Source organism: Aspergillus welwitschiae (genome assembly GCF_003344945.1).
Source record: "Aspergillus welwitschiae strain CBS 139.54b unplaced genomic scaffold BDQ94scaffold_15, whole genome shotgun sequence".
Lineage (NCBI taxonomy): Eukaryota > Fungi > Ascomycota > Eurotiomycetes > Eurotiales > Aspergillaceae > Aspergillus > Aspergillus welwitschiae.
The window spans coordinates 498,811-513,665 of NW_020798709.1; the positions used below are offsets into that span (position 1 = coordinate 498,811).

At 50.1% G+C, this 14,855-nt stretch overlaps 6 protein-coding genes across 6 annotated transcripts; 3 read left to right on the forward strand and 3 right to left on the reverse strand.

Moving 5' to 3' along the window:
- Positions 1–300: 300 nt before the first annotated feature.
- Positions 301–2,856, reverse strand: BDQ94DRAFT_170227 (uncharacterized protein; the record flags this gene model as incomplete). Its single annotated transcript, XM_026771447.1, has 1 exon — positions 301–2,856. One exon carries the CDS (start codon positions 2,854–2,856, stop codon positions 301–303), a length of 2,556 nt encoding a protein of 851 aa, XP_026626647.1.
- A 1-nt stretch (position 2,857) lies between these two features.
- On the reverse strand, positions 2,858–3,156 carry BDQ94DRAFT_143455 (uncharacterized protein). Its single transcript, XM_026766233.1, has one exon. The coding sequence runs from the start codon at positions 3,146–3,148 to the stop codon at positions 2,906–2,908; it is 243 nt and encodes an 80-aa protein (XP_026626648.1). The 5' UTR covers positions 3,149–3,156; the 3' UTR covers positions 2,858–2,905.
- A 696-nt stretch (positions 3,157–3,852) lies between these two features.
- Positions 3,853–6,042, forward strand: BDQ94DRAFT_143456 (putative carbonyl reductase). The gene is made up of 3 exons (XM_026766234.1): positions 3,853–4,703; positions 4,769–5,152; positions 5,208–6,042. Exons 1-3 carry the CDS (start codon positions 4,454–4,456, stop codon positions 5,453–5,455), a joined length of 882 nt encoding a protein of 293 aa, XP_026626649.1. The 5' UTR covers positions 3,853–4,453; the 3' UTR covers positions 5,456–6,042.
- A 486-nt stretch (positions 6,043–6,528) lies between these two features.
- On the forward strand, positions 6,529–7,779 carry BDQ94DRAFT_143459 (uncharacterized protein). Its single transcript, XM_026766235.1, has 3 exons — positions 6,529–6,689; positions 6,785–7,067; positions 7,134–7,779. The coding sequence occupies exon 3, from the start codon at positions 7,183–7,185 to the stop codon at positions 7,519–7,521; it is 339 nt and encodes a 112-aa protein (XP_026626650.1). The 5' UTR covers positions 6,529–6,689; positions 6,785–7,067; positions 7,134–7,182; the 3' UTR covers positions 7,522–7,779.
- Positions 7,780–8,195: 416 nt separating this feature from the next.
- BDQ94DRAFT_143464 (uncharacterized protein) lies at positions 8,196–10,117 on the forward strand. The gene is made up of 2 exons (XM_026766236.1): positions 8,196–8,708; positions 8,890–10,117. Exons 1-2 carry the CDS (start codon positions 8,658–8,660, stop codon positions 9,901–9,903), a joined length of 1,065 nt encoding a protein of 354 aa, XP_026626651.1. The 5' UTR covers positions 8,196–8,657; the 3' UTR covers positions 9,904–10,117.
- Positions 10,118–10,337: 220 nt separating this feature from the next.
- BDQ94DRAFT_178653 (RNA dependent RNA polymerase) lies at positions 10,338–14,381 on the reverse strand (the record flags this gene model as incomplete). The annotated part of the gene is made up of 2 exons (XM_026773166.1): positions 10,338–13,022; positions 13,054–14,381. 2 exons carry the CDS (start codon positions 14,379–14,381, stop codon positions 10,457–10,459), a joined length of 3,894 nt encoding a protein of 1,297 aa, XP_026626652.1. The 3' UTR covers positions 10,338–10,456.
- Positions 14,382–14,855: the final 474 nt, after the last annotated feature.

Genomic DNA, 14,855 nt, shown 5'->3' on the forward strand with positions numbered 1-14,855 from the left:
TGGGCTCTTTGCTCCTATTTGTTTGTATCTCTACTTACCTATGGTGTATGTATGCATAGGTGTATGTTGGGGAATATTCCTGTAATGATAGATGCTAGTACCTTGTTATGAAACAGATCAATTACTGAGTGCTTCGAGAAGATCATGGCCATCATGTTTAGATTAAGGTATTTTTATTAGTCCTACCAATTACCTACGTTCATCTTTACAGTGGAGGGTAGACACGCCCGCACGCTAGCCAAGCAAAGGAAACACGAGAAACAATCAACGCCGCTGCCAACTATCAGTCCTTCCATGCACCTATTCTTTCAGGAACCCATCCCCATCATACAAGCTTCCCGGTGTAGCTGCTCCAATACCCAGTCCAACAGGCTTTTTCGTCGGGGTTCGAAATCCGTGTCGGGCACTGCCGGGGCCGGGCTTTAATCGGTGGCTCTTTGCCCGCCCAACTTGTGCTGAATGTTCGCTGGGCGAAAGAACTGAAGAAGTCCGCGGACCCTTTCCCTTGGGTTCCGAAGCCCGGTCTTCCCAAATGGGAACTATGATACCGCTGTTCGCAGTTGGCGGTTTTGGCACAGCGGCCGCTGGCCGCCAGAGCTGCGCCTGAGAGTGTCTGATCGGAGAAACAATCTGATGCGGACTACCGTGGTACCGCGGAGCCACCATGTTTTGGGGGTCGTTCTTCGGACGCAATGGTGATTCGGCTGCATTTCTAACTGGTTCCTTGCCCATACTGGGACCACGCGAATGACGCATCGGCGGACTTGACTGCGTCATGGCATTATCATCAAGGGGATTCAGTGAGCGGAAGCTGCTGCGTGCTGTTGATCGTGGCGGAGGTTGACGCGGTCCCTTGACGGCTGTACGGCGCGGACTGCCAGGGTTCGAGGAGTTTTCAAAACCCGTCGGCGAGCTGTTGTAATGTGGAATCATCCAGATCGGACTATTCTTTTCCGGAGATGGCGTCTTCGACAGGCTGGTATCAATCTTGGGGGGCGGTAGAGTCGTCACAAGATCAGGCAGGGACTTCTCCATGTCCATAATACTTAGAGTGCGATCCCCGGCATCGGTAGGGGAGTTCACGCTAAGCTTGGGCGGTCCTCCCTGCGAGTTGCGGGGTGGCTCATCTGTAATCTCCGTAACTCGCGGGTTCTCCTTCTGCTGCTCGTCTTGGCTGAATCGACTCACTGAAAGGCCTGAACCGTTGGACTGAAGTGAGATTTGAGAGATTGATGAATTAGGAACTTGTGCCCGGCTGGTATCGATCTCTTCGGTCTCCTCAGGCTCCTCGGCCGTGGGCGAGAACACTGGGCCACTAAAGGTGATTGGAGGATGTATTGAGATCCGAACGCAGTTCTGCCGCCGATGGCCTTTGCGAGTGCCACTGCTTCCTTTGAGTGCAGAGGGAAGAGGGGGTTTAAGATGGCTATTCGGGCCTAGCAGAGGACCATCCGGAATTCCAGTAGAACTAGGCTTCAATCGGGGATCAGTGCTCATGACAGAATTGCTCATCACATTGTAAAATGGATCGAGCTCTTTCCGCTGATCGCTATACATCGAACGCCGCTGCATTTGACTGAAGTGTGGCACCAAGGCTCCATTAGGTACTGGATTGAGGGAAGGTGGACGGCTCAGATCCAGAGGCTTCACCCACAGGGACGAGTCTCGCTTGGCTTTGTTATCAGTGAGAGACTCGCTCCGTCGTGGCGATGGACTGATGCGTTCCGACGAATGATTCGGACTCCGTGTGGTCAAGCTCCGACGCGGAGAGCTGCGGGGTGATTCGAGCCTCTGGGCTTCCCACGCGGTGCCAGAACTTGACGGAAAGACGAATTGAGATGGTACAGCTGGAATTACCCCAAGACCTCTTCGGTCATATTCCATCCGTCCGACATCGTTGGCATCAAACGGCGCGAACGTAGGACACGGAGGCAGAGCTGGCGATGTGAAAGTACTGTCGACATTTGTTGACGTTCTTCTGCTGTCTTCCAAAATAGAGCTGTCTGCGGTTTCGAGGCTCAACGATGAGAGGCAGGTCGAGTCGTTCCTTGACAAACGGAAGCGATTTGGTGGATAGGCACATGGTGGTGGGGGTACAGGTTGCTCGGGTGCAGACCCGGCCGTTTGAGCAGTAATGCTTCCCCCTCGTACCCTGCTATTTGATGGGTTGCAACCGTCTTGTTTATCCTCCATGAGCGGGTACAGGCTGCCGGACCGCTCCCTATGATGCTTCAGTGGCCATGCCCCAGAGCCTGGTCGGCTGGTGAGGCTTGCTCTCAATTGCTCTTCTTCTCTGTCTGGAGTATGCCGCGGTGTGGTCTCCGTCGCCAGCTCGAACGCACCCTCGACAGCAGAGTTCGGCACGGCATCATCAATTCCAGATACTGTCGGTGAAGTCGATTGCCGCTTCTCTGAATGCTCTGTCAGTGGAGACAGTGAGCTGAGGCGTTGTGGTCCTAGGAGATGTCGTGACAGTCGCGCTGAGCGGCTTGACAGGGACCGCGATAGTGAACGACGTATGTCACGGGCTTTTTCATCCAAAGGAGATGATGTGTCAGAGTCCGCCGGGGATTGGATGAGACTCTCGCGAGATGAAAGAACTCCCCACTCAGACGGCTTTCCGTATGGGAGCTGTCCATACTGTCGCAATGCGGTGCCCTCCTCCCGCGAGAGTTCCGTCAGCGTCTCCCCCTGGTATTGTTGCAGAGCATATCCATCCTGCTTCGCGTTTGCCACCGCCAGCGACAGACGATCCTGACGGACTCTTATCCAGATGACCGTGCCAACTATAGCAGAAACTATAAAGACGACGGAGCAGCTCACGGCTATCGCTATTACCGTGGTCAATGGCGGCATTGTCGCTTCTTCCTGCTTTCGGTGCCAGAGCTGGCAGACCCTGGTTCCTTTAGACTTGTGGAGATGCGTTAACCCATACACTCGAGCTGGTACCTGGCCCAGTGTCTATACCAGTTCCACAAAGGTTCCGGACGGCATTCAACGGCGCCGAAGACCAGGCAAGAGTAGCAATTGCTAGCCACGGAAACGCCAGGACAAGAATAATCAGAGAACAGAGAGATCCATGATGGATGGGAGGAAACGCGCGCTCGTGAGGGAGCATTGCGTTTGTTATGGCAGCCGGCTGGGGCATGGGAATGTGGTAGCATTATTGTCGGCTCGCGAGGAATGCTGCGATGTCAACCAACCATCCTCCCCGGCAGGCTATTGACTGGCGAGAGGGAGGTCTCATCAAACTGAAGCTCGGTCCCAGAATTCCTGTAATGTCTCAATTTAGAAGATAACTCGAGAATAGACCATCGCCAAGATGCAAGCAGATCTACAGGAGGCCGTAGAGTTTCCACTGATAACTGGAAGAATGTTAGCGAAACAATCAAGGATTGAGCACTATTGGAGCTCGTGGAACCTGGTAGATTCCAACTATTCCCTCTTCATGGAGACCGTTATCGTGCGAACAACCATCATTCGTACTATTAGTTAGCAACAGCAAGTACTACTACTACTTTGTTAGAACTGTACGTCCTGGTTGGAGGGAATCCAGCTGTTTTTCTTGGCATGCCATATGGCGCCGCATGCAGGCTCGAGCCTGACAAAACCATGAGTATCACTGAGGCCATGAAACATATGCTTCAGCAACGCAGCTCCCTGCGCGTGTCTATTGACCTTCCCAGCTTCGCGTGGTAAAAGCGCAAGTGGAGGTGGAAGTGGAGACTCCCCGGGAGACCCCAATCGGGCAGCCGCTGTCACGGGGTGCGGGACGGAAATACACCGCGTCCGGATCCGCCGGCCTCTCGGATTTGGAGAAACAGACGATGTTGATCAACCTCGACATAGTACTCGGCGTTCAGATCTCGTGTCTCCTGATGTTTCCGAGGTCATCGTCTGATGAAGGGCGTCATATGCCAAAAGAATCCCGATCCCGATACCGATGGGGACTCTCGGTGAGATAAAGAAGACAAACGAATGCTACAGAAGCAGGGCATGGGGCGCCTGTTGTCAACCCACGCCCGAATTCCCCAGTCTGGGCCATTTCACCCGCCTTGGAGACTCTGGGACCGCTTAGCGTCACCATAACCCACCAGACGAGAAAGCTGGATGGAGTCAGCGTGGCCAGTCGGGGCAACTAGACCTTATCCTCGATAGCCAACCCAAACTCTGAATATTGCGACTCCAGAAAAGGAGCCAACCATTTGCATAGAGGGGGGGCAATGGCCCAGTCGACCCCTCACCGGCGCGGGGGTCTCCTAGTGGGCTTGCTGTTCTAATAGTCTTTTCGTTGATGACTGTAGTGGTGTATATCTAAGCTCCAATCCGCGGTATAAAGCTGCCTGCCACCTGGCCAGCCTGTCTCGCATCTTCACTTCGTTCTTCCCTGCCTCTCCTGCCTTTTCCTTGAAACTTCTCTCATTGCTCCCCTCTCCCACTTATAGACCCGATAATGGCTGCCAACCCTGTGGAGCATGGACTGTTTGTCCATAACAACACTACCGCTCCAGCCCACCCCGGCTTGCTGAGCATGTTCTCACTGAAGGGCAAGACTGCCATCGTTACCGGCGCCGGTGCTGGCATCGGCCTTTCCGTAGCTATTGGCCTGGCTGAAGCTGGTGCAAATGTGGCCTTGTGGTATAGCAGCAACCCCAACTGCATCGAGCGGGCCGCGGAGATTGCCTCCAAGTATGGTGTCCAGGGTCAGTAGCCCTCAAACCATTTTCCCCGCTTACCGTCAGACATACTTTACTAACGCTCAATCTAGCCCAGGCGTACAAGGTCGAAATCACCAAGCCCGAAGCCGTGCAGGCGGCCGTTGACCAGGTTGTGAAAGACTTCAATGGCCGACTAGACGTTTTCATCGCCAATGCCGGTATCCCCTGGACTAAAGGTCCCATGGTTGACGGTCCACTGGACCACTACTCGAGTGTTGTCGATGTCGACCTGAACGGAACTTTCTACTGCGCTAGGGCAGCGGCAACCCACTGGAGGAGACAAAAGGAGGAGGGCACCGATATCAACGGTAACGCGCTCAACAACTTCACCTATGGCAGCTTTGTGGCCACCGCTTCCATGAGCGGTCACATTGTCAACTTCCCTCAGATGCAGGCAGCATACAACGCCTCCAAAGCTGGTGTCATCCATCTTTGTAAGTGGAATAACCTTGTAGGCATAGACTTGCAATGTACTAATCCCCTATGCAGGCAAGTCGCTGGCTGTCGAGTGGGTTAAGTTTGCGCGTGCCAACACCGTTTCTCCCGGATACATCGCGACAGAGATCTCGAATTTCATCCCAGATGATGTCAAGGGCATCTGGAAGGACAAGATTCCCATGGGTCGCGAGGGAGAACCCGAGGAGCTCAAGGGCGCGTATCTGTACCTGGCATCGGATGCATCCAGCTACACCACTGGAGCAGACATTGTGGTTGATGGCGGCTACTGTGCCCCGTAGGCTTTTGATTATATAGATGGCATTTTATGATCTGTACATTTCAACTTGCAGCGATACATATGAAAGGTATATTACATGATAGACGAAATGAACTTCTTCGCGATCAAGTCCGCTCGTGGCGCTTACTAGATCCAACCAAGCCAGAGCCAAGGCACCAGGCTGACCACTGCCACAAAGCCATGCAGAAGCCGTGGCTTGCAGGTTGCAGGGCCTTAATATTCGGTATCGGCGGTGACGTAGGCCCGCGATCGCGTGAGGTCCCTAGAAGTAGATCATAATAATGTGACCTATTTTCCCTCACACACCAGGGCCTCGGCATGTCCTCTGTTATGTTATATCCCATAGCCACAACAAAGAAACCCATCACATCAAATAGTGGTAGTGGTAGTATCAGAAGGCCCCTCCTGTACCTTTTCCACCACCCACTTCACCACTGAATCCACCATCCCATTGACCCATTCCCCGTCATCTTCGTCTCCATCCGCCGAATAATAATCTTCTTCCATTTCCGGAATAGATGGAAAGGGCGGCTCCATGACCTCCGGGTATATGACGGATGTATCTGGGTCGAAGTATCGAGAGAGAGGGGTTGCGGGGGGATAAGCAGGGCTATTGGTGGTGAGACGATAATCACTGAAACGGGATGTAGTATTGTTAGTCATCTTTCATCCATGTCATTGTGCGTGGGGTGTAATTCTCATTGCTTGATGTGCCTGGTAAGTTTAGTAGGATGGGTGAGATTCTAAGGATGGAGCTGATGTGATTGGTCGAGCGACGTGGGGTGATGTAGATGTAGTATACATACCGGTGAAGATGATCTAGTTCGACTTCGTGTTCGTGGATGGGGAGACGGGTGTAACTCCGAGTAGTATGTTTCCGGAATATAGAGCGAATGGCGTTGCGGTGCTGGATGAGGATGAAGAGGAGGGAGAGGAGGAGACAGGTCGTTGGGAAGAGAGGGATCATGTTGATGGAGTATGTACATGGTTACTCTCCTATTTCTTAGGCAGAAATCTGTTAAGTGTCGAGAGGAAGTTTTACTATGCGACACTGATACATGTCACCATCTACTCAAACAAAACAACTGTTACCAACATTATTTACATCTAGTTTCTTCCTCAGCTTCTTTCGTCAAACCGAGACAATAATATGAGGTAGCTGAGCCGGATCCATAATCCGAAGTAGCTCGCAAGACTGACGCATCTCTTCAGTCATGTCAGTCATATATAACCAAGAAAGTAGTTTTGTTTCTTTTTTTCCCATCCCACAGACCAATTTCCCATTATTACGAATCCCAAGAAAGACAAATAACCATGGCCGAACTTTCAGAAACTAGGATATCTTCTCTAAGAGAAAAGTTGAGTTCTCCACCCAAGGCCTCAATCCAAATCCTGGGAACACATATCACAGACAAACAGGTCAAAAACGTTGATTTTGATCTTTGGGTTGACTGTACAAAAGTGTCTGGAATCAGATATATTTCGGCATCAACCAGTGATGAAAGGACAGGTTACTCCCGGCAAATCCCAAACCGGAGACAGGACAATGCCGAAGTTATGCTGGAAAGTTTGCTATACAACTGACTATATGACAGTGCAGAAAAAGACCGAAGGTAACATTAAACTGCTCATTCCCCCTCAGTTCTCTCTATCTTATACTAACAATATGGTTTACCCAGCTGGTCACTGCACAAAGTAGTATCTTTTGGGGAGGAAGAGTACGCCGCGATGAAACTCTACATAAGGCGCCTGGCACGCGAAGCCAATTATGAGGGCACGGTTGAAGTAATATCACATACACCTTCTTCTGAGCCAAATGATAATACTCTGGGACATGAGAGTGCACGCAATGCACGGCTCCAAGTTGAATGGAGATTCGAGTGTCCTTTCATCCCCACTGACGACTATTGGGACGCATTGGTCAGGTACGCGATGGTGGATGGGAAGAAGGGCTGGATAGATCCGAATGCGCCAATGCCATGCTACGGGCAGTCTCTACTTCGAAGATCGCGCGCTATTAACGGTGTTAACTGGGGACAGAATGCGGGTGGCAGCACATCTACCTAGAGAACTACGCTGGCCATGGGGATGTAATGATGCGCCACCAATAGGATAAATGGTATTTTCCGAAACCATTGACCAACAGTGTCCTTTGAAATATTGCTTGTTGCAGTTTGGGGTTTTGATTCTGACCTAGATCTCATATTCATGAAGATCTTGCTTGCTTATATATTCTAGATATGCCCTGCAGCATTATCGGGAGAATAATCAGGACAGCGCACAGCAGTTGACCACACATGACCACAATAGTATGCTATACCAAAGAGACAAATGATATTGCTAATGTAGCATCTAGTAAGCTATACCCCTGGTCCTAGAGTAGGAAGATCTTATTTCATGTACTTCAGTAGCCTTATCATGTGACCACAGATATGATACTACTGTCTACCCAATGACTGAAAATCAGGCAAACCATCTGAGTTGGCAATCCGTTATTCTAGTAATTATCCATCTCACATCCATAGGATAATCGGGTACTTCCTTCTATTTTTCTTCGATTCCTATCATTGCCAAAGTATAAAGAAACAATCACGACCGGTATCTGCAGATATGTACTTCCCTCACCCAACAGTCTCACCCGAGTATTACTACTAGTAAGCAGCAACAACACTCACCTGACAGCGCCCCAACCCGCATCACTTGATCTCCTACAAAGTATGAACCCAAACCAGCTGAGTCCGACCCAATCCCCATGATCTTCCGCTCTCATTCCTCTGGTTTCGTCACTTCCATCACTCTAACACCAAATACAGGATCCCCTCTTATCATCCTCCAATGACCCCATCACATTCATCTCACTCCAACATCATGTGCCCGGCCCCGGAAACCATACCTACTACCACCAATATATACAAATGGAACAACCACCCATTCTTTCATCACTCAGGTATGAGAACATTGGGACGATGCGGGACTTGCCGATAATGGATTGTCGAAGATCGTTGTATACTGTGTATTATATATTCTTGTTTTGCCCCTGAGAGAATGGCATAGTAAGCTCAACGCTTGTTTGTTCTGGATACTATTCTTCTCTCTCTACTCTATACCACCATACATGGAACTAGTATAGCACTCTCTCCCCACCTCACCCAACTATCAGTTCTGATATCGAACCCTATGATCCAAATGTACCAACCAACATCATGCCTCATGCTACACATCATTCTCCCCTTGATGGAGAGGATGTGGCAATGGTACGTTTCTCTCACTCTCATCCCCGACCCTCATCCTCTCGCATCCACATACACAACCAAGCCAATCCCTTTCAAACCACCCCACACAGAAGATGTTGAAGAGAAACCTACCCAAAACAAAGAACAACCCAAATCCACACCCCAAAAGACTCTGAAGTTGTCCCTGAGAGAACAAAAACAGAATGCCTCCCTCCAAGAAGCCCTCTCCTGCACCTCCTGCGATCTCACCTCCGTCCCCAAGGACATCTACTATGATGATCGCATAAAAGGCATCTACGATGCCTCCCGCGACCCACCATTTCTGACGCCAGGTCTTACCATCACCACAGAAGACAGAGAAATACCGCCCGACGAAATACCTCTGGCCCCCAAAGAGGGAAATGATAATAGAGAGGAGCCATCGCCCACATACACGAAGCTCTTCACACCAACCCAAGAACAAGCCTACAATGCCCAACTCCAGATATACCTTAGCCACGACGCGACAGACGACCCCAAATTCGCGAAATACCTCGTGGACTACCACATACACATACATTACCTTCTTCGTCGCAGCATGCTAGGACTCTGCCGGGACGTGAGAGATGTATACGAGCTGAAGGATTGGATGAAGAGGATGCATCCTGTCAATCATGAGGATGAGGTATCTGTCAGTGCTACTGGCATTGACATAACCCAGCCTAAACTTGGACCGTCTCAGAACCTGTATTCTCTCAGAAGTAAGAATTACCGGAAACGTTACAACCGACACCAACAATCCTACCAATCTCCCTTCTACCAACCACAGAGACAATACCTTCCCCGTTCATCAGGCTCATCCTCCGTCTCATCAAAAAAAGATGACGGGCCAAGCGACTGGCCAGGCGACTCGAACAGACAGATGAAATATCAAGTGAAACTATGGGAGAAAGGCGCAATAATGAGGAAGAAGCGCTTTGAGGAGTGTGAAGCCCGGTGGGCAGTTATACAAGAGGAGAGGGAACGACAACGAGTGAAGATGATGCGGAGTGAGAGGAATGTGCATAGGACTACTAGTGCGCGTATGATAGGGGGTAGAGGTGCTGTCAAGGTGAGGTTGTACTGCTCGACGCAGGTAGCAGGTGTTGGTGGTGATGGGGTATACTATGATGGGAAGAGGAGGTTTTTGAGGGAGGTGGAGTTCGAGGAGATGGCTTTTGGTGAAGTTATTAGATGACTAGGAGTATTGGAATGGATACCTGTACAGTGGAGCCTTATTCTTTTTATTTTTCCCCCATGTTCCAAGTCTCTTAATTCTCTCTGAATACCCCCTGAAGTTCTTATAGTATTTTTTAATTGTGTTATTTTGATGATATTCTTAAGTTCTTCTTCATTTCTTCTTCATTTCTTCTTCATTTCTTCTTCATTTCTTCTTCATTTCTTCTTCATTTCTTCTTCATTTCTTCTCAATTTCTCGGTAGAAGAAAAATCAATTATCTGTAATAAGTCAGGGATAAGGAGGGGATGGAATGTGAGTGAATAATAACCATTCATTCCTAGAGCTGGATGGATGGAATGCGAGCAAGCCGGAAGCGATAATGAAGCTGCCAGTCATTGACATGTGAGAAATACTGGTCTGTGCTTGCCTTCCTAGAATTGACTGCATCATGTGTCACTCAATCTTAGCATGTTTCATAATTCATATCCTATCATCAAAATCTACCTAGTATCCAACTCATAATATGTCCCCACAACGAGAACCCAAATCCAATCTTTCCAAACAAGTCGAATCACTCCACAGACAAGCAATCATCCGGATCAAAGTACCCACCTGACGACCGCATCCCAAAATGCATCGCTTCGATCGCCTCATGTCCTTCATACTCATATTCCCCGTCTAGCCTCTCTTCACCTTCCTCAACAACATCCTGTGCGGTCAGCTGAGCGACCACCTTCTGGTTGACGCGGTAGCAAGAGAGAATCTCCGACGTCACTGATCGTGCCGGTAGGGCGCTCGATTTGATCTGGCAGAGGACCTCGCCAAACGCATGCATGACGAAGCTGGCGCCGGGATGCTGGTTATATGTGTAAGATGCCAGGACCCGGAGCCATTCGTCACGGCAGTGTTGCCAGACCAGTATTAAAGGATGATCGCCCTCTGGTGGAGGGATGGATCTGGCCTCTCCCGCGGCGTCCAGCGCGTGAGGAGAGAATGAGTCCTGACTTCGGGAGATAGAACGGTTCCATTGAAGGCAGAGTTTCTCGATAATGTCTCTCATGGCCTTAGCCGCTGTGAATAACTGCCCGCGCTGGCCTTCATTCTTGATTCTCTCACGGATCGTATACCATGGCCTCACCAAATCTTTATCTTTGCTGAAGGGTGCCTTTTCTTCCGGGAACTCCGCCTCGAGCTTCTTCAGTATCTTGTGCCGCTCCTGCGTTGCGACCTCGAACCGGAGGTAATCAATGATGTTGGATTCCTTGGGCTTCCGTCTGGGATTTTTATATGCGGGAAGTTCGCGTGCCCAGGGACTGATCTTCTTGCGATATTGCTGCCATGCTTTCTCTGATAGGTGGACCCCTGCTTTGCGACCGTCTACTAGGTGACTTAGGAGGCAAGCGAGTTCCTTCGCCTTGTCCGAGTCGATTGAGTCGTCGTAGGCGATCTTTTCATGCTCCACAGTACAGCGGCCTAGATTCGACAGGGTCAAGTTGAATGTAAACGAGCTCTGGAGGAATTCATCCATGGATTGGATGTCTTTCATGTCTACAGCATACTTGGTAAGTCCATAATGCTCTGCTGGGAACTCTATATCCGGCAATTTGGAATTGTTGAAGTTTTGGACGATGTTTTGGTCCCAGCAGATCCAAGGAGTATCCCCATCATAGTCACCACCAGAGAGCATATGTGCCAGGGGTATGCTGCCAACACTGGGAAAGACAATTACGTCCTTGAAATGTCGTAGCTCTGACTTCCACACTGCCTTCCGGCGCTGGATATCAGAGGGCAGGTGGGCGGGAAGACGACCGACGAGGACGTCAATGCCATCCAGTAGGATATCTTCAAATTGCCCCTTCCCGTCGCGCCAGTTGTTGGAAAAGCCAAAATGGACTTCATCCTCCTTCAAAACCCCGTATGGGTCGGCAATGCAGAAGGCGTATGTTGAGAGGGGCACTTCGATGCGAAGTTCGTCCACATGTCGCTTCAGAAGCTCTCGTAAGCACTTCCCTAATCGCTTACGGAGGAAGTAGAAGCTCCGCGGGCAGAAGCCAGCTTCAGTGAGTCGGATGATAAATTCGGCGTCACTGCTCATCCAATTCTCGAGACGCCAGGTGCGTTGGGACACCGGCCCAAATCCATCATCACCCGACGGCCGGATTTTCTGTACCAGGCTCCGGCAGAGCACTGCGCTGTCAGATAGAAGAACGTTCGCGAATTCCTGATAAACCGATTGTATTCCTAGTCTAGTGAGATCTGCAAGATGCTCTTTGATATGCCCACCGTGATCCAAAATACTCAGAAGCTGTATATTTAGGTTCACGGGATGCAAAGGTTTAGACCATTTCACAACCTCAAAGGTAAGTTTCTCATCGTCTACCGATTCATCCCACTGGCACGGATGCGGCTTGATCTTCAACTGCGAGTCAGATATCTGTATCCATACGTCATTATCGTCCGCTGACACGTGCGATTGATGCTTGTCGACCATCCATAACCCTTTCGCACCTGCTATTCTACCTTGGAAGGCGCTTGGGGTGTATCCCGTCAGTCCCAACGAATCGCAAATCTTATTGGCCAAGCCTCTAGACATCAAAGCGCAACCATCATTCATAACAGGTTGGGATACGTCTGGTAATGGTAGAACCTGTCGTGGTTGTAGGACCACTGTAGCGTAGGTTTTCGACAGAGCCAATGAGAAGCGTTGAAACAATTTGCAGTTGGTCTGCATGAGGTTCTCTTCGCGAGGCATGTGCCAATCAACCAGCGCATCTAGGCTCATGGGAGTGTGATTACTACTGTCTTGATGGGGAGGTGCAATAGGAGGGATAGGATGGGAGCCATGGTCAAAATCAACCCCATCGATTGCGAAGAAATCAATACGGAATTTGGGCTCTTCTGCCTTGCGTTTCGAGGTGACTTGATCCACGAAAAAGGGCTTCCACGTCCTCCCCAAGCATCGATGGACGTTCTGCGTTAGCCATAGACCCAGAGTTTCCCGCAGGAGCGTAGGCTCAGAGGGCAGTCGGAGATGCGGTGGAGGCCGCGCCGGAGCCGGCACTGTCAGACTGAGAAACCTGTCTGATCCAAACCGCCGGTGAAAGCGACAAGTCCGTTCAGTCTTCAAGGGATTCAATCTTAGCTTCGAAGACCCCTTGTGCGGACCACTCCATATCCCCTGTCAGGACGACAACTTCTGAATGTTTGTCAGTCATGAAGTTGCCAGTAGCAGCATCCCAGGCCTTGCGAGAGGACCTTTCGGGGAGCCGTTTCCCTCCCCGCTGATTATGTCCCTCTATCCAGCGCCAGAAATCATCAAGTGTCCTGAAGGATATGCTAGAACCGACCAACATGCGATCCAAGGATATATCCCACTCTCTAGCTACCCTCTCTAGTTCATATCTATACCGAAGGGAGACGGTATTCGGGTATTGGTGATCGAGCGAGAACGGTCCGAATTGGAGGAGGTCTGTCATTATCCGCCCCTCAATTGAATCGCGAGGTTCCTGACAAGCGATTTGTTCTAGGTTCTGGATCTCTGCAAGATTTGGTGTTGTTACTTGCTCGCTCAGACGATGTTCCACTACGGACACCTCGTACATAGATTCGGTTTCCAGCATTGACTCGACCGCTTCAGTGGTGTCCGACGTGAACGAAGTCTCGTAGGGAGCAGTAGTCGAATCAAGGAAGCTGGAAGAAGTATCAGATACTGTGCTGAAGCTGAATTTTGCTCGATCATTGGAGGTTGGCAATGCATCGTAACGCTGGTAACTGTCGGAACCCCTCAAGCGTTCCACAAAGTTGGAGGGCTTATCATTGTCGGTTTTCTTTGGACTTTTGAATATGTTCACTGGTACTGTGACGTTTGATGGCTGTAAGACTGGGTATCCGGTCCTGTTGATGTTTCCAACGGAAAGATCGCAGGCGTCTTCTTTGGATATAGGAGAATGCGGCCTGTCTGGATCTTTGACCGGAGAGCTGGGAGCAGTATGAAATTCCTCTTCCACAGAAAGCCTTCTCTTGAGCGGGCTGCCTGATGGGACTGGTGGCTCTTCTAGAAGTTCGTTGCCCTTACTGGGTGCTGGAAAGGAGCCAGTGAGCAGATAGAGCTCGTCATTGAACAATCTTTCCAGATATCGTTGGCGCTCCTCCTTTGAGATAGTACTGCTCACGTTGTTGATAAAGATATTTCTCGAGGTGTTTGCGAATGAGCCTGGTATATGTCCCCAGCGACCATCCCCAGCAGGTAGCACCGCCGACTGGGAGGCAAGCCACTCCTCGAAGTCATTGAAGATCCGATTCAAGTCCACCTTGCGGTTGAAGTATAACACTCGAATCCGGCCATAGAGGCTCCAGCCAAGTGACTTGTTATTTTCACCGATAGATGGAGAATAGTTGAGGGGATTGGGGATGTCCAAATCAAATTGCTCGTTTATCGAATCGATCAACTTGTTCAATTCCCGGCCACTCCTGATTGGGGTACGGGGGAAAGTCATTCTGCGGCGTCGGTAGGCAAGTGACGGTGCCTCTTCGTGCACTGGTGGTTCCTAAACTGGTACGTTGCAAAGAAGTGATGCGTTCTTGTTCTAACCAAAGGTCGAATCGTATCTCTGTATCTCCCTTTTGCATCTAGATAAAACTGGGAACCAGGTAAACAAATGGTTGGCTCAATAAATCAAACGAAGGTTGGTCTGCGCATCATGTACATGAAATGCATTGCCCTTCTGGTCAACAGAGAGGAAGGCGGTTTAAAGATACCCAAAGAAAGGAGTCACAGAGGCTAAGACAAGGAAAAGGGAGGGGCATGCAGAACGGATGGAGATGCAGAAGAGAAAGAGGGAGCTGTTGAGCCCACACTAACACATCCATGCCAGCTCCCCCACCCCAGCAAATTATGGCTGAACGTTTGGCGCCGATACCACGAATCCTTGTATGCCAGAGAATTTCAAGAACAGTTTACGTTATCCTAC

What these genes read in the sequence shown, in the direction of transcription:
- BDQ94DRAFT_143455 (XM_026766233.1), bottom strand. Translation starts at nt 3,148, where the DNA reads ATGCCCCAGCCGGCTGCCATAACAAACGCAATGCTCCCTCACGAGCGC.
- BDQ94DRAFT_143456 (XM_026766234.1), top strand. Translation starts at nt 4,454, where the DNA reads ATGGCTGCCAACCCTGTGGAGCATGGACTGTTTGTCCATAACAACACT. An exon ending in CTCCAAGTATGGTGTCCAGG is followed by an intron (nt 4,704 to 4,768) that starts GTCAGTAGCCCT and finishes CGCTCAATCTAG; the next exon opens with CCCAGGCGTACAAGGTCGAA. An exon ending in AGCTGGTGTCATCCATCTTT is followed by an intron (nt 5,153 to 5,207) that starts GTAAGTGGAATA and finishes TCCCCTATGCAG; the next exon opens with GCAAGTCGCTGGCTGTCGAG.
- BDQ94DRAFT_143459 (XM_026766235.1), top strand. Translation starts at nt 7,183, where the DNA reads ATGAAACTCTACATAAGGCGCCTGGCACGCGAAGCCAATTATGAGGGC.
- BDQ94DRAFT_143464 (XM_026766236.1), top strand. Translation starts at nt 8,658, where the DNA reads ATGCCTCATGCTACACATCATTCTCCCCTTGATGGAGAGGATGTGGCA. An exon ending in ATGGAGAGGATGTGGCAATG is followed by an intron (nt 8,709 to 8,889) that starts GTACGTTTCTCT and finishes GAACAAAAACAG; the next exon opens with AATGCCTCCCTCCAAGAAGC.